This window comes from Heterocephalus glaber, unplaced genomic scaffold (genome assembly GCF_053883595.1).
Source record: "Heterocephalus glaber isolate CG9 unplaced genomic scaffold, H.glaber_assembly_v1.0 deba00001610, whole genome shotgun sequence".
Classification (NCBI taxonomy): domain Eukaryota; kingdom Metazoa; phylum Chordata; class Mammalia; order Rodentia; family Bathyergidae; genus Heterocephalus; species Heterocephalus glaber.
In genome coordinates, this window is record NW_028258381.1 from 31,741,117 (window position 1) to 31,759,775 (window position 18,659).

The following is an 18,659-nucleotide window of genomic DNA, read 5'->3' on the forward strand; positions in this document are numbered from 1 at the left end:
GGGCAGGGAGCAGGCCTCATGTTATCAGTGATCGCATCCCATAACTCTAACTCAGAGGAGTCAAACCATGAGCAAGAGCCTGTCTGCAGCAAACTGTTCCATTTTCTCAGCCCATGGTTCTCTTCTGGTGCTGTGATGCACCAGAAGCTCACCCTTGTTCGGTGTGAAATGCTCCTTACAGAGCAGGAGTTGCAAGGATCTCAGTGCCTACTTCAAGCATGGCACTGGCCTTTGGTTCTGCATTAGACTCACACTGGTGAAACAGAGAACTGAGAGGACTTTGTTATGGCTTATATCTAGACATCCCCTCAAAGCCTCATGCAGTCATACGTGGGGCTTTTTGGAAGTGGCTGGATCTAGGGTGTGTGAGTGTGGATTAAGGATGCAATACTGGGATTAAGGGTGTGTGGTACTAAATTAGTCCACTGACTGGAATTACCATAGCTTGAAGTGTGGCTGAATGGATTTACTCAAAATAGAAACCACCCTGGGTATGAGTGGCACCACCCTAAAGGTTTTTAGCCTGGGTGGGATAAAAGGGAAAGACAGGCTTACTGCCTGCTGCTTTCCTGCTTCCTTGCCTTCTGCCTGCCACGCCATGAACTCTCTCCTCTGCCCTGGTTTGGAACTAGCCAACTATGGACTGAAATCTCTACAAACTGTGAGCTGAAATAAACCTTTCCCCCTTTAACTTGTAAGTGTCAGGTATTTTGTCTCAACAACAAGAAAAGTAACTAAGGCAGACTTGCTAAGCCATATTACTGGATGCCAAGATGAGGCCATGTCCACATGAGCTTTTTGCATTTATTAATGAACAACATGTTTCAGATTCAGCCGATATCATTGAGGACACATGGTGAAATAGAGAGGGGTTAGAGGTTGCACACCAGTTGGGCTGCCCCTGAGTTCCTGGGAGCATTTTCTCTTCATTTACATCAAGCCTAATCCCCAGAGCCATAGGCAGACCACGTCTCACCAGAGGGACTGCAGTGATCACTCAAGGGCTGGATGTGGGGCAGAAGGAAGCAGGGTTGAACCAGAGTACCCACGAAGGCCCTGGAGACATTCAGGTTAAAATTGAGAATATTGCTTGAGTAAATACCTCTGTCATCTGTTCTGACCAATTCTGTTTCACGCAATCTAAAGATAACCTTGAACTTGCCTGCCTGTGCTATGAGCACTGGGAGTCCTCCTATGAGGATGTGCACTTTGTATGCAAGCTGCAAGAGAGGTTATTTTCTTTGGATGCAATGTCTTCATAACTGTGAGTCGAACCTTATAAGGTATGGGGCTCAATGCTGTGCATCTCCTAAACCTGGCTACACACGATCTGCCCACTTTGTAGTTAAGGAAAGTGAGGTTTGCAGAAGCAGAGCCATTTGGCAGCTGCTGAGTGCTGGAGGCAGACTGAAATGAACACTGTCTAACTCTAAAGCCAGATGCTTTTCCTCCACACCTGACAAACTGCTGCTGCAAACCAAATCCAGCCCATGACCTGTGTTTTGCAAATAAAGTTTTACTGGAACACAGCCATGCCTTCACTTACTCATTGCTTGTGACTTTCACTGTGACACACAGATGGCTAGCAAAGGTGGAAATATTTACTGTCTGCCCCTTAAGGGAAAAAGGCTAGCGCTATACTTGACATAAGTAGTGCTCTGTGCCTCCCTGTTCCAAAGAAAATTCAGAAAACACAAATGCTATTCCTTGAGCCTACTGAACACCTTCATCTCCTCTCTCCTCTGTTTAATTCACTTGACATCACTCAATATAATCTCCTATGTGTGGCCTGGCCTGAAAAATCTACTCCCTGACTCTGTACAAACCACCTTGATTTTCCAGGAGCCTGATTTTAAAGACCTCCCTGGGGAGATGAAGGTTGGGAAAGAATCAATGAATAGCCTGCATCTGGGTCAATAATTGTTCTTACCAAGAAAGTCATTATTTTTTGCCTTAATTTCTTGTATTTTTTTTTGATACAGCCATTTCTCCACATTCTAACATTACAGTATAGCCTCTGGAATATTATCCTTCACAGCTGACCACTTAGGATCCACCTTCCCCCAGAACCCTCTTCAGGTAGAATCCCCCCAATATTTTGGTATCTGAGCCTTCCATCATTTTGTTTTGTAGGGAGAACATCCTTTGCAAGAAAAAGGACCCAGCATTAGGAACTATCTCCCAGAAGAGCTGGTCTTCAGTTGGACTGTGTTGACTTGTCTTCCCCAAGCCTTCTCTCTCAGTAGAAAGATAAATCAATGTAATGGGCACTGAGTGGGAGTAAGTTGTGCTTTTCAAGCATTGATGACCTAGTAGTGGCAGTTCCCAGTAGGATACACCATTGTGGCCTCACCAGCAACCCTTTGCCTGCTTGTATCATCTGCCTTCCAACTCAGCCCTGAAAAGAAGCCCATCATGAACTCTGCCATCCTAGAATGTCATCTCAACCCCACAGACTCAATTCTTTAGGTTTTGAATAAGGGTACTTTAAAATTTTGCCGAGGGTCTCATAATTCTTTGAAGCACTGATTTGCTGTTTAACTCTACAGATGAAAGGCGGGAGGCTAAAAGTCGTTGACATTGAGCCTATCAATCACTATTACAGTCTAGAAGAGACTGTGTTATGTACTATGTACTATGGGGCATGATATAAATAAGAAATAGAGCCTTCCCTCCAGGGACTTATGATCTAGATGGGGTAGAAAGTATACCAGTGAACTTAACTGCTTTCCAACAAAGAAATTAACAAGAATATGAGAAGAATCAGAAGAGGTGCTGGGTGGTTTGCTGAGATTAATGGTCCTCAAAGTTGAACATCAGAATCACCTGGAGATCTACTCCTAGGATTTTTCATGCAGTAAGTCTCAGGATATCTGGTGGGCCCAGCAAGCTGCATTTCTATCAAGTTCCTAAGGGGAATAAACATGGTTTAGGAAAAACCTGTCAAAGTTATTTTTATAGGAGAAAACACCCACATGAGTGAGTGACTTCTTTCTGGGAGGGTGTATGAGTCGCTTTGCCATCTCTGAAACACAATGCCGATGCCCACAATTTAGAGGCAAAAGTCTTAATTTGGCTCATATTTTCAGAGGATTCAGTCCATGGCTGGCTGACCCCAACACAAGAACATCATGGCAGAAGGGTATAGTAGACCAAAGCTGCTTAGCTCATGGCAGCTGGGAAGCAGAGCAGAGAGAAAGGGGCCAAGGATAATATAGTACCCAAGGTTAGCCCTCTGTGACCCGCCCAGACACACCCAGAAGTGTGTTCCACCAGTTGTCTGGATGGATGTCAATCCAATCAAGTCGACACAGTCCAACTTCCCACCACAGTGTCCCTGCATACTTTAATGAATTCCACTGCACTCTCCAAAATCCTGTGATAATTTATCATTTTATATATATATATATTTTTTTTAATTCCAAATGTTTCATCTTAGCCATCAAAGCCACCTACATCTGATCCAGCCTGCCTTTCAACCACACCAGGAAACCACATCTCATTTCTCCAGCTGCAGGATGCTGCTGCACCCTCTTCCCTACCCATACCTGTGCTCTCCTGCTCCCTCTGAGCCTGTGTTCCTGCTGTGTCTCCCACCAAGAAAGTCCTCTCCCATGCACCTCAGATGGCTACACGTGGTGTCTCCTCATAATGTCTTCCTCCTGCCAGCATTTGAGAAGAATTTTATTTGTGGCATGAACACATGGCCCACTCCTCCCGCTCTGCCCGCCCTGCCCGCCCTGGCTGAGGGCAGGATGTGTCTGACCCACTTTCCCAGATACAGAACTTGTTCAGCAGAAGGCCCTGTATAGAGTAGGTACTGGAGAAACAATTGCTGAGTGACTGCATGAACGATGCAGAGTAAAAGGCAGGATTGGAGAAAGGATGATATTAAGACAACATGGAGGCTCCATAGATCTTGGAATAAGACACAGGAACACAGGTAAAAGAACAACAGTGAATCCAGGGGCACAGTTAAATACTTTATCAGTGGCATGCTTGAGCCAAGTCTTCACCCTAGTCTTCCAAGGAGCCAAAAGTTCTCCTCCATTTGAGTTATAAATGCCTTGTAAGAATCCCACTTTTTTGTGACATATGACATTATTACAGAGAACAAACATATGCTAGGAAAACTCCAGAACACACCACCCGTACATACAGATTTAAAAGCTTGTGTCTTTGATATCTGTGGCAAAGCACATGCCACAACTAAAAAGTTTTAGCCTTATTGATTTGCTGACACCCTCCAACACCATCTGCAGGTGCTCAAACAAATGTTAAAAGGCTCAACATATTCTAAGAGGGTAGAATTAACGATGGTGATTGAGAACATCTTGGTTGGCATTGGACACTTGGGATGCTAACAGAGACTTCACATCATTAATCATAAGAATTGGAGAAGCTACTTTGCAAAGGTGAAGAGTAATATTTGCCTTATTTAGAAATTTTGTCTCCTAAAAATAATCAATGACGTTTCTCACTGAGGTTATTTTCCATGGCATACAGAGTGACTCATGAACTCCTCAGGGCCGTGGCCAAACGAAACAATGAAGGGCAGTAGGCAGAGGTAATCTTGGGCCTCTGTTTTGTGCCTTACACACACCACTTGCATCCTTCCACCTGGGGCCAGGTACCCCATGGCCTCTTCTCCCCTCTCCCTGTTACCCAACATATTCTTAGGAAGGGTTCTGCACTTTCTTCAAATTGGAGTATGAGTGATTCAGGAGATGTTAAAGATTTATCCTACTATTTATTCTTGCATCTAACAGGAATCAAACTCTTAAGCTACAGCTAAGGAAACTCTTAAGCCTAGATTTTAAGCATAAGATATAAGTAGGGGATGTATTCTACATATTCCATGGGAGATCATGGTCATTTCCATGCAAAGACACAACCGTGCTGTTCTTTTAAAACCCATTTCTTTATTGTTTTATATTTCTTATTGAAGTAGTTTCTGTCCAGCTTCCTGGTTTCTCCTTTTATCTGGACATCCTCAGCCCTCCAGCTGGTTCTCCTCTTGGACTTCACTATATGTATTTGTTGGGATTCTGGTTCCAGGGGACCAAGGTCTCATTCATGACATCTTAAGAACATAAAGATTCATGTAACCAATGTACTGAATGTAAAGATTGAAGTGTCCTTTGTGGTTGACTAAGGATTAACAATTATTAACACTATCTCACAATCTCATTCCTCTTTTTTGTCTGTTTCTATTGACATTGGTCTCTTCATCTTCCACACTCCCCCATATTAAAGGACATAGACTTATGCTTCTCAATTTGAGTGGGGAAAAAAAAAGTGTGCTTCAACTCTATCTCAAATCAAGTCAAAACAGTTTTGGTAAGGATGCCGATTGGCCAATTCAGGTCATATGCCTGCCTATTAGACTTACTCTTGTGTCTAGGCAGATGTGGTATGGAAATGGTCATCTCTATAACCATCCCTTAAGGAACCCATGAAGTGACATAATCAATCAGCCCTTTGAATTGCTTCTTCATCTATAAAACAAAAGGAGAAAGATCCCTCTACTTTCTAATTTCTTTTATTTTGTTCCTTATTTATACTTTGGATAGAGATGGGAGGAGGGATGAAAAACGGAAGGAAAAAGGATTTTAGAAAAGATTTGAAGAGAGAAAATGGAAATAGAGCTTTTGCAAATGGGAAGGGGAAGAACAGTTGGAGGGAGCAGGGAGGGAGGAGAGGGGAAGGAGAAAAGAAATGAATTAAGTTGTGTTATGTACATGTACAAATGCCCGATGATAAATACAGTCACTATGTACTGTAAAAAGAAAACCAAGCAGAGAGTTCTAAAATCTCTCAACTTTAACTAGTTTTTATTTAAAAATTGTTTGTTTTAGTATTCTGATCAGTATATCTTTGTCATTCTTACCTGGCCTGTTTTCCACTAGAAGGACAAATAGCATTGGGAGATTCCAGTGACCAGCCACCTACCAACAAACTTGCCTCAACTCGGAGGCTTTCTGAATGGGGAAAGGGCCAATCCTGTGGTGCCCCTCATACAAGATGGCAAAGCGTTATAGTTCAGCCTTGACCAAGTCCGCCCACCATTATGTCACTATTTGCAAGTTCGCCAGGCATCTCAAATTTAGCATTTTCCTTGAGTTAAAAAAAAATAAAGAGCAGATCCAGTGGAAAGTCAACTGGAAATTTTCCTTTTTGCCATGATGCTGGGGCATGAAACAATGCTTCTGTAATCAGACCCAATTTACATGTAAGTCCAGGTTCATCTTATGTGAGGGTGTTCAGTTATTGAACTGTTGTCACATTGAACACTCATTCTTTGTCAGATGTCTTCTTCAATGAAATGTCTCCCAACCAGCCAACTAAGCCCATCAGTCTTTGTTACGGTATTTCCACACTTCCATTGTGATGATCTTTAGCCACATACAAATCTCTCATTAGGTCATTCATTCACAGAAGCCAAAGATTGTACTTTATTTATACTTGTTCAACACCAAATCTGTCGGGTATTCATTATACTGGACTACTTGCTCTCTTTGGGCTCAACTAGTTATGGATGAAGTATGATAAAAAACTGGGGTGAATGTTTAAATTTTAAAATTTTATTACAATAAAGGACACATTGCTATTAATTCCCCTCGAAGAGTCCCCTGGCCTCACACACACACCTATCCCATCATTCTTGTCATTTTCTGAAGTCCTTTTTCATGAATGTCTTTAGTTGTGCTATCGTGCCTTCTTTGATGTCCTGAATTAATTAAAAACCTTCACCATTCATGGTCGTTTTGGCTTTGGTGAAGAGCCTGAATTCCACAGTACCAGATCCAGTGAATAAAGTGAATGAGGACACACCTTATGTTTTTACAAGCCTATCTTCCCATTGGATGGTACTTGACAACAGCGTTCACCATAATTTTTGTCATACTTCACAGAGACACAAAAGAGGACTTCCAGAACTGCAAGAACTTTGGAATAAGTGTGGTAGGAGAAGGGAGAAGGAGTATTTTGAGGGGACTTAATGATGATGTTTCTTTTACTGTAACAAATTTTGTTTTAATTTAAACATTCATTGTATAATTTGATCATACCGTGTATAGCAGAATGTTTACAATCCTGAGCTCAAATCCCAGCTCAGCCACCTACCAACTAACTATATGATTTTAAACTAATGTCTTAATGTTTTAAAGCCTCAGTTTCTTCATATATAAAGTCCAGGTGATGGTAATATCTACCTTATTACAGATTTGAGTGGAAAATGAAAGAAAAAAATATATATGTATCTGACATACCATAGCTCTGTGGACATAGTCAACACCTTACAAAGGGTAATGGTTATTGTTTTCATCTATAGTAGAGGGTGCAAAGAGCAGCAACAAGATCACAAGTCCCTTGGATGCCTCTATGTGTTCTGTGGTCCTTTTTGCCTCTTGTATTCTGATGAAGATGAATCCACATTAATAGAAGCAGTGGTTAATTGCTTGCTCATGAGCTAGACCTGTCCTGAGGCAAAAAATGACCATATTCTTTCTCCTTGAGGTTTCCAGTGAGATATGTCTGCTCCTACCTAATAAATCTCTTTCTTTAATGCCTGACTTAAAGAGGCAAGACCACATGCATATTTCTAAATGCTTAATTTCCATGAACACATGGAAAAAGAGGTCTGGGTAATGTGGGTATCCACACACATTCACTTGAACTATTGCCAACAAACTTCCCCAGTTAATTGTATCTCTGCGATTTTCTCCTGGAAGAAATAATTAATATGCAGGCTGTTAGCTATGGCTTGGCCTTTGTGCATTTCTGACTCTGGAGTTTGCATTGTTTACAGTGTAGTTTCAGCAGCAATCACATAGTAAATGAAGCACTCCTCCACCCTGAGCTTCCCTCCCCTCTATTCCAACATAGTCCATTTCCGTCCTGGTGGCTCTGACAGCATGAAAAAGAAGATGTACATAATGGAAATATATTCTTTTGGAAAAGTGCACTCAAGGTTTGGGCCAAGAGGATGTGCAGTAGGGACTGGGGAGGCAGGAAGCTGTCAATGTGGGGGGACTTTTCTGACGGGAGAGATCAGTCCCAGAGAAATGACAGTCCTTCTTCCACCCACAGGTCATTCAGGTGGTGAGGGAGCAGGTTATGAGGGCGCTGACAACCAAGCCTAGCTCCCTGGACCAGTTCAAGAGCAAACTACAGAATCTGAGCTACACTGAGATCCTGAAAATCCGCCAGTCCGAGAGGATGAACCAGGAAGATTTCCAGTCTCGCCCGATTTTGTAAGTCACCCCCTTCTTTCTTTTTTTTTTTAAAGCGATACTGCAGGATTGAACCCAGGGCCTTCTCACTGTACATGCCCAGCCCTTTAAAACGAAATTTTTTTTTTTTAATTTTGAGACACAGTCTGACCAACTCACTAAGTTGCCTAGGCTTGGCTTGAATTTACAACCCTCCTGTCTCAGCCTTCCAGATTGCTGGGATTACAGGCATTCACCACCCACCCAGGACTAATTCTGCCACTGCTCCTCAAAGGCTCTGACCCGCCATTTCTGGAATGAGCACATGTATCAGCCAGTGGGGTCCCCATGGAGGTGGAAGTCTGGACAGCTGGGTGGGAAGGAGGCGGTCCTGTGCTGGCAGAGTGGATCTGAACCAAGAACTACAGGCCTGATTACTGATACTTCTCTAGAGATGTGTGGCTGAAGAGTTCTGGACCTTTCCCAGCAGTTGGGACCACCGCTTTTGCTTGTGAAACTGTGCTTTACCTTGGTGCCCTTGGAGTGGTAAGAGGCTCTGACCCTGCTGGAGTGAGGTCCACTGATCATTAAACCAATGAGACCCTAAAGCAGCATGATGTGAGTGCAGGGAGCTTGAGAAGATGGGCAGGTCCACCCTCCCCTGCCCAGCGGACTACAGAGTCACTCGTCACCCTGTTGTTTTGGTTTTTGGGGTTTTTTACAGTACTGGAGATCGAACCGAGGACCTTTATTTTTTTTTTTTTTAGACAGAGTCTAAGTTGCCCAGGCCAGACTGGAACTTTTGATCCTCCTACCTCAGCCTCCCAGATTGCTGGAATTACAGGTGTAGGCCACCACACCTGGCTCTCCTGTCTCCCTTGTGACTGTAAACTGTAAACCGGGGGGAGGCAACAGCCCCCTTTTTATAGGACTTTGCCCAAAATGTCACTTGCAACCTGTTCAGACTTTCATGTGTCTCCAAATGTTCTGAACCTCAAAGATGAGAAGTATTTTTCTTGCTTCATCTGTCCTTAGCCTGCCTTGTGCATCTTTCCTGTCCTTTTCTAATAGCTCAGGGAGTTTTTTTTCCCTTATTTTACAGAGAAGGAAGTGGGGAACCAAGGGGAAATAGGAAATGGGCTTGACCTTTGTTCTTGTTCTGCCCTCAGAGGACGACTGGATGCAGCTTCATTTGAGCCTTTTTTCAAAGACAAACTGTGACGCGGGTTCTGAAGCCCATCTTCAACTGCTCTTGCCCTCTCTCTGATTATTTCTCTCTGTGTCCCCTGCTTTCTGTTCTTTGTTCTCAGATATTTGGCACTGTTGAGGGGTGGCGATCTGCAGAGACCCCTCTCTACTCCCTCAGTCCCTCACATCCTAGTGAGATTGGCGAGGCTTGCTGCTATACCAAGGCAGGATGCCATCTGGAGAGGCAAAGGCCTTGCAACAAGAGCAGGAGCCTAGACTTGAACTCAAGTCTGCTGACCCTGAATGCTGCCCCATCCACCCCATTAGAGCCTCTTTGCCATCTTTGAGGCACAGTGAGGCTGAGAAAAGGCACAGGTATACAAGGACTAGTCCAGGGGTGATGGTACCACCTGCTTGTTTTCACCTCTTTAGAAGCAGCACTAAAAACTGCAGAGCAGAGCTGCAGATTGCAGAGTCCATGAGCCAGGGGCTTTCACTCACCCAGGCCAAGAGCCCCAGCCAGCCCTAAGAGAGGCAAAGCTGGTCCATAACCAGCAGAAGGAAGCAGCCAGGACTTCCGAGGGGAAAGCATTTAGGACAAGCAGCCAGCTCCATGGAGATGCAGTTTCTCACCTGGTAGGAGGGACAGTGGTACCACATTTCAGGGCCACATCCCTGAAAGGCTGGCTTTCACTGCCTCCATTTCAACCCATTTGCAAGCATGAGGACATTTTATTACACTTTTGGCAACTACTCTTAAAAACTAAAAGGATGCTTGAAGAACCACTTTAGTGGAGGCCGAGTGATTCTAAATTAATATCACTTCATCGGAAGCCAAGGGTTCTCAGTTAATGTTTGACCATGACTTTGTTCCAGAGAACAGCATCAGCTCCACTTTGCTGTGACTCTGCCTTTCTATCTTCCACTTCCGAGGCACTGCCTGTCACATTGTGAAATTTCCTCTCCCCTAATAAGGAGCTCTTATCTTTGCATTTACTCTGTGAGGAGGCACAGTGCCAATAGAAGGGAAGTCTCCTGGAGGATTGTAGCTGTGGCATCATTGCTTGGCCATGATCCTGGAGAGGACCCTGACCACACTGCAGTTCTCGCTGCTGACAGCATAAAGGTATGAGAAGCTGCAACAGTTAAGTGGAAGGCCAGGGACCAGTGTGATTGTTTCCCAACCTCCGAAAACAGCAGGCAAGAGCTTGTACATGTTTTGTCTATTAAGAGTATTCTACTCTCCAGTGATCTGCTTTGTCTATTGCATGATCTACTAGATAGGAAATCATTGTGGTGCTGGGTGAAGTCTAAATGCTGCCAGTGTGGCTCATATAATAAACCCAAGTCACCTGAGGGAAAAGGTAGATTGTATGCTCTTTGTCATTCATTCATTCATTCATTCATTCAACATACATGTACTGAGCAACCCTTCCATGCCAGGCCCTGCCTAAGGTGCTTGGGGCAAGCAGAGACCCAGAGATGCTTGGTCCCCAGAAAGGCAGAGAGTTATCACAAATGGCTCAGGTGGGGTACAGGAAGAACTGTGCAGGGGAGGGTCCCAAGCTCACAAGAGACACCTCTTCCAAGCATAGAGGCATTCTAGAGCTGAAAGCCCCTTTGACACCATCCAGTCCAAGCCTGTTGCTGCAGACAGGGGTCCGACCGCCTGTGTGTCCGTCCAGCCTCTCCACCCCCATGTCATTGTGTTCTCTCTCAGACAGCTGCCTGTGTGCCACATACAACACAAGGCAGACCCATCAGCCACACATCACACCTTCAGAAGAATAGCTCTGCATTCTTGTGTGATGTCACACATCTCTAACCAGCATTGTGGGAGGCTGAGGCAGGAGGATTGCAAGTTCAAACGCAGCCTGGGTGACTTAGTGACTTAATGAGACCCTGTGTCAAAATCAAAAATCAAAACAGGGCCGGGGGTTCAGCTCCATTTGAAGACCCTGGAATCAACCCCCACTACTGAGAAAAAACCCAAGGGCGACAAAAAAGGTTATATATTCTAAGAAGAAAAATACAGCTGAGATTTACAGGAAAATGGGTGGAACTGGAGGCAATCATATTGAGTGAAATAAACCAGACACAGAAAGACAAGTATTCCATGTGTTCTCTCACATGCAGAAACTATTAAAAACCTGAATGTAGGAGAGGGGCATTAGGGACATCGAAGAAGGCTGGGTTTTAGGGAAAGACAAGAAGGAAGGAAGGGTGGACATAATCAGTGCAGGTGGACAGAAATGTCACAGTGAAACCCAGTTATTCATACAATTAATACTGTTCATTAAAAACCTGAAAAAATGTAAATTCCATATGAAAAAAATACTGGGGGATATATATTCAGTGGTTTGAAAAAGAAGCTCTGTTTTAGTTCTTAGTTCTTATTTTTTCAAAGAGAAGATATTTTTTGTTTCCTACCAGGTGTGCATTAACAGCAAAGATAAGCCCATCCACACAATTAGTCCAAAGTAGTGGATATAAGAAGCTTGCAGAATCCATTTGACACTGAGTTAGAGGAAGGGGAGATGCAGCCACAGACATCAGTGAAGCAGGAGGTCACATGTGTTGAAACCCAGGCCCAGAGAACTAAAGGCCAGCGGGGTCAGATTTCAACCATGCTGCCATTTACAAATGTGATTTTGTAGGCAAGTTCTAAGTCTGCTCTTCTCATTTCGGAAAATAAACATGATAAAAGTGTCCCCAACAATGGATTGCTAGCAGGATTCAACAAAGTAGTGTTAGTGTGTGAAAAGTATTTAGCACATGCCCAGGACATAATATCCACTCAAGAAGGATAGATAAGATGACAGTATGTCAAGATGGGGTACATGCAATGGGGACACAAAGCAAGAGAAGGGAAATGGAGAGTCTAGTTCTAAAGAATACTTAGAATAGATCTCTCTGATCAGGATGGTGATATTTGCATAAAAATGTATGAGAGATTCAGGAAGGGGTCATGTAGGTATTTGAGAGAAAAGTATGACAGGCAGAGAGAACCATCCGTGCAAAGGCCCTGAAGTCAGAGCAGGTCTGAGCATTCAGTGAATAAAAAGGAGCCCAGTGTGGCTTGGTCAGAATAAGTGAGGAGCAGAGCAAAAGGAAATGAGGCCAGTAAAACATCTGGGAACCCAATTATGTAAGCCCTTGTTGGGAGCCATTGGATGGCTTGGGGCAGAGCACTGACTAAATGTGCTGTATTGGGAATGGACTGTAAGGTAAGTCTGGAAGCAGAAAGTTCAGTTAAGAAGCTATTTTGGAATCCAGGGTGCTCACCATTATACCATGGAACCCTTTATTTCAATAAACTAATCAATAGGTAATGAGAAGTGACGAAGTGTTTACTAAAGATTAGCTATATTTTGAAGATAAGAGACTGCTGTTCCCTGATTTGTTCAGTGTAAGTGTAAAAGAAAGAGGAATTGAGGGTGAACCCAAGGTCTGGAGCCTGGACAGCTAAAGGACAGAGTGAGTGGAGTAGATTGAGACAAGGGATCAGGAGCTCAGCTCTCGACCTGTCAAATTCTAAGACATCCAAGTGGGCTGTGGACAGCTGAGTGGAGATCAGCAGGAAGGTCAAAGTTGGACATACAAATTTGGAAGCTGTCAGAATGAAGTTGGCCTTTAAAGCCATGGGTTTGCTATATAAAGAACAGAAGAGGGTCAAGAACTAAATCCTGAGTTGTTTCAGGACTGAGACAGAAACAGATCGGTTTCCATGAAGTGGACACACACTGTCACTCAGCCCAGAGTCTCCACGTAGCCCTTCTATGTTGGAGATGCACCAACCATGGCTTTGGGGCCAAACCTGCCCACCATGTGTTTTTGTAAATAAAGTTTTACTAGAATACAGCCATGCTCGTGTGTCTCTTGACCATATGGTTCACAAAGTCCAAAGAATCTACGTCATTATTTAAAGACATACCTTGACCTAAGAACTGATAAAACTCCAAAACCCTTTCTCCTGTGTTCTCTTCATCCTTGGATGCCACGTCTTCTTCTCTGCCCTGTTGCATGGACGCTGTCAAGAGCCATGATTTATTGCCATGTGTGACTGCTCAGGCAATTTGTCACCCTATTCTTCTTTCAGTGCAGAGTTCATCGAAGCTGCAATTTACTGAGTCCATTTTACCAAAGCTGAATGCTGATAATAAATAGTTTCAGTGATCTGAAAGCCTGAAATGAGACCCTAAGAGACCTGTAAAGGAAAGACTGTACAAATTTTCCACACTGTATTATTAGGGAAAAATGTCCATATTATGCTTTATAGATGTTCAGCTGGAGCACTGTCAAATGATTGAAGTGTGAGGCCATTTACCAGCCCCAAAATATGTACTGATAGAGTACTAGAGTATCGCATTAGATATCCAAATCCCTTTATGGATTTCTTTTCCATTTTGCTCAGGTAAAAACAGCAGCTTGCACAAGGAAGACAAGTCCATACCCTATCCATGAGCTGTTTCCCCATCTGCAAAATGGGGGCATAATACTATCAATACCTATGCTCAAAAGTTTGGTTTTGGGGGGGATCAGAGATTGCAGAGCAAAGTGGTATAAACTGAGGTAAATTTGCACGTGCACTTCCAGGTCCAGAGGACATGACACCAAGCATTAGTGTCTCCCTCACCTGGGAATGGGGCACCAGGTGCAAGCCTACTGCCTGCTGTCCAGTGTCAGGACAAGTGCAGGGTTAAGGCCAACGCTGATGAAGATTGGGTGCCTTGACTGCAGTGCGGACATGTGGAGTGTTTGGGTGGAAGAAAGGAGAGAAGATAGGCCAAAGCTCATTTAGTAATGCCTCGTGTTCCTGCCCACCGTTAAATAGAGGATCCTGTTCACATTGCCTCTTCTAGGGAAATCCCAGGAAAAATTCTTATCCCCATTTTACATAGAAGAGAACTGAGACTTAGATGAATTAGTGCTGTTAGGGCTCAACCTTCAGTGGAACTCCTGACTTCTAAATCTGTAGCCAGTACTTCCAGCACCAGTCTTTGAGCTGGGCTCAGAGTCTCCTTGTCCAGCTTCAAGTAGATCAACTCTGGCTTCACTAAACTCAAATGCAGAGTGCCACATAAAGTTTTCTTCTTTAAAATTCTTTCCAAATTAAAAAATTTGAAGGCCCTTACACTCCATCATGATATCTTTGCAGCATAGTGCATGTAAAATTAATTACATCATATTAGCCTGAGACAAGATGCAAATAATTGTTAATTTATCTCATCATTATCTCAGTTTCTGTGGGCAAGAATCTAGGACAGCATCATGGGTCCCCTTTGTGAAAGAACAGAATAGAAAATGGAAAGTGGTCCTGTGGTTTTCCAAGAGACTGTGCTGTGGAATAATATGTTAGCTCACCGTTGTTGTGACAAAATGCCTGACTTAAATCAACTTCAATGAAGAAAAGTTTATTTTGGCTTATGGTCTTAGAGGTTTCAGTCCATGGTCCACTGGCTCCAAAGCAGGAACATCACAGTGGAAAGGCATGGTGGAGGAAACTTGCTTACCCCATGGCAGCCAGGAAGCAGAGACCAAGGAAAGAGGCCAGGAACAGGTTGTACCCTTCAAAGCCCCAGCCCCAGTGACCTACCTCATCCAATTAGGCCACATTGAGCTATGAACTCTTTATATGATCCAGTCACATTTCTAAGTATGGCCTCTGAATATTGCCATTTTGTGCATCAAGCCCTCAATACAGATGTCTCTGGGAGACACTTCATTTTTAAAGCATTACTACAAGTGGCAATCACATGGTTTCCCAATATTCCTGTTTGGTCAGATCACAAATGTACTATAGGAGTTTACTTGCTGCAAGGGAAAAATTTTTTGAGGCCAGGGATTTACTATCTTACAGAACTTATATAAGTTCGATCTATGCTTTTAAAAAGCCAGAGAAAAGGTATCAGGATACTTTATTCTGGAAAAACATCCCTAAAATAGCTGGTGCTTTTGTGGCTATTCTGTAAATGTCAGAGAATTGGTAGCATTACAATGTCAGATAACCCCGGCCACTGGCCCTTAATAAGCAATTCTGTACAGTGCCAACTTGGGCGCCCCTGGGATGCTCATAAACGGTTGTGGCACCCACACTCCCTTGCCCTTGTGCCCATGATGCTACCAACCACACAGTGCTTCTTTAGGCACATTGTGCAATGTGTGTGTCCTCCAACAGGGAACTGAAGGAGAAGATCCAGCCAGAGATCTTGGAGTTGATCAAACAACAACGCCTGAATCGTCTCGTGGAAGGGACCTGCTTTCGGAAACTCAATGCCAGGCGGAGGCAAGGTATGTGTGGGGACACTCTGTACTGGGGTACTACCAACAGCAGCTGCTCCTGGGGGATCTCCAGGGCCTGGTGTTGATGAAGAAAGGGCAGGCTATGCCGCAGAAATAGCTCAGGACAGGAATAACAGTCCAGGCCAGTTCTGGTTCCTATTCATCCTCAGGGAGAAGGAAAACTGAAGTCCAGATTTACCAGAGGAACCACAGAGTGAGCTGAAGAGCCGTTCATTCTTTGCTTAGTGACATAAGGCTGCAATGGTGGTATCAACATCAGCTAATGTACTGTGACCCTACCATGTGCTTTGCTTCTTTCTAAACATGTTACTTAGTCATGTGTCACATAACAATGCTTTGATGAACAGTGGGCCACATAGACAATGGTGGTCCCATAGGATTCTATCATCTAGTGAAATTATAACAATCTTAGTTTGTGTGTAAGTACAGATTGTGATGTTCACACAACAGCAACACCATCTAACGATACATTTCATAGATACTCCTATTAAGCGGTGCATAACTGTGTTAATGCAGCAAGTCCTCACAATACCGTGTGAAGTAGCTATTGTGATTATGCCATGTTTACAGATGTGTTAGTGGGCGTTTGTTGCTGTGACCCAATACCTTAAAACAACTAAAAAGAGAAAAGATTTATTTTGCCTCATGGCTTTAAAAGTTTCAGGCCGTGGTCAGCTGTCTTCAAGGTAGAAACATCATGGTGGAAGGGTGTGGTGGAGGAAAGCTACACATTTCATGGTAGCCAGGAAGCAGAGAGAGCAAGAAAGAGACAGCCATCCAGAGTGGAAGGGGCCAGGGAAAAGATAAAGTCCCCAAGGTCATACTGCTGTGAGCCATTCTCTTCAATTGGGCCCACCTCCAAAGTTTTCATTACCTCCCAGTTATGTCATCAAATCATGATCTTGTCAGTGGATGAACCCACTGATGACATTAGAGACATTGTGACCCAGTGACCTTATGAAAGCCCCACCTCTGCACTCTTGGACTTGGAGAGGGGTCGTATTTTAGATCTATACCCTAACAACAGAGAAGGAAACAGATACCAAGAGGTTAAGTAACCTGCCCAAAGTCACAGAAGAGCAATAACTGTTCCTCTGCAGCTCCATGGCCCTCCCATTTCATGACTTTCTGTGATGTTAAGTTAGCTGGCATCCGGTGTTGGACTGGATCTGGGAGTTTTCAGCATGGATAGCTTTTATTCTCAAGCTCCCTAACAGGTTCTCTTCTAGGCCAGTTATTTCATTAGGGGGATATAAATAACAGTGAATTAAGGTGAAGTAGAATGAGTTTTCATAATTTTTAAGGCAGATTTCTGAACTGTCTCTATATTTTCTAACCTCAAAATGTCAAACCAAAATGGTTGCCATCGACCAGATCCAGTAGGTGGGAAGCATTTCCACCTGTTTCCTTGCCTTGATTGTTTTCTAGCTGTCTTGACATGGCACTGGTTACACAAAGTTCTCATGCCATACTGTCCTAGAAACAACAGCCCAACAGTAAAACTGAAAAATAAAGTTTGGGGAGAGGTGAAGAGATTGAGGAAGAGCCAGGAATAGGCACAGACACTGACAACTGTAACAAGCGCAAATATCACTTATGCCTGGGAGAAACTCTGGTGTATATTTTTAAAACCATAGACACTACAGCTCACTCACTAATAATAATAGTCATGTTGGGTTTGTGCTGAGCCTGTCTCTCTGTCTATTTACTTATCTGCTCTGTACTGAGAATTCAGTAGATTTGAACTATTTCAAAGTTACCATTAAAAATCATATTGAGAAAAAAAAATCATATTGAGGAACTCCCAAAGGCAGAACTTTCTGGCAGAACAAGTGTGCAGGTTGTTCACTGAGTTTGGGAAGCCTGACTGTGAGCTTTGTGCTGGGCATCAGGAGAAGATAAGGGGCAGAGTTAAGCAGAGCGTGGAAAGGGGACTCATCTCCCACTGAGCCACCGAAGATGAGTCCACGCCTTCCTTGCTCATGGTCTTCCTGACACTTGGCGTCATGTCAGCATAAGTGGCACTCCAAGATGACAACAGTAGCATAGTGACAAGGACAGGAAACCTGGAGCCAGATGGTGTGGCTTCTCCTAACTCCATCCAGCTATGTGATCCTGTGCAATCCCACCTCCTGAGGTCATTGGGAGGAAGAAAGATAGTCATGAATGTAGCTATTAGAAAACATCACAAAAGTTAACTACTGTTATTTGGAAGATTGTGTAGGAAAAAAAGTCAGTGAGCTGATATCAAGGGGGCTTGGTTCTGAGCTTCTCAGCTCTGTCATTACCCACCAGGGTGGCATTAGGCAGGACATGGTGCCACTCAAGGCCACCAGTTCCAATCTGAAAAAAATGAGAGAGATGCACTAAAAGAGCAGAGAGCCCAGTTACCCAGATAGTCAGTTGCATGCCTTGATTTATTTGTTGCTTTTGTAAAAATTAACATTCAGGATACATGGCCCTCATCAGGGTAACTGAGGCATTGGGCAAGGGGTACAGATGGGAGATGGCAGATAGACACAAAGCACCAAATACTTCCACTGATGCTAAAATCCTAATTCTTCAAACTGAATTAAACCTTCCAGTCTACTAGAGACTTCCCTTTCTAGGCTTATAGGGGCAGATCCTATCAAAATAATCCTGTTTCTAGATATAATTATTACAGTTTTGTTGTTGTTAAAAAAGTATTCATCCCTTATCTGTAGATTTTTTTAACTTTCTAAAAATGAACTACTTAGTTAATAAAAAATTAGCATCCAAATGATAAGTTTATTTGTTGAGTTCCCCAGGGAGCATGGCCATCTGTATTCAACACAAGATCATCTTGCATGCAATAGGAAGGCTCTTGGTGTTTGTAAGTGGATTTGCAATCTACTGACTGCTTTGTGCTTAAAAATGGGAATTCAAGCAGACTGTCCTGAAATTGGGTTCCTATCACCCCATCAGAACATTCCA

At 43.5% G+C, this 18,659-nt stretch overlaps 1 protein-coding gene across 12 annotated transcripts in view; it reads left to right on the forward strand.

The window, feature by feature from the left end:
• Positions 1 to 18,659, forward strand: part of Elmo1 (engulfment and cell motility 1) — a 578,859-nt gene that overhangs the window by 528,607 nt on the left and 31,593 nt on the right. For all 12 annotated transcript variants that reach the window (XM_004840283.4, XM_087195837.1, XM_004840282.4 and 9 more), the window contains 2 exons: positions 8,092 to 8,255; positions 15,580 to 15,692. In XM_004840283.4, coding sequence (XP_004840340.1) covers positions 8,092 to 8,255; positions 15,580 to 15,692 — 277 coding nt within the window. The remainder of the gene's footprint in view (positions 1 to 8,091; positions 8,256 to 15,579; positions 15,693 to 18,659) is intronic.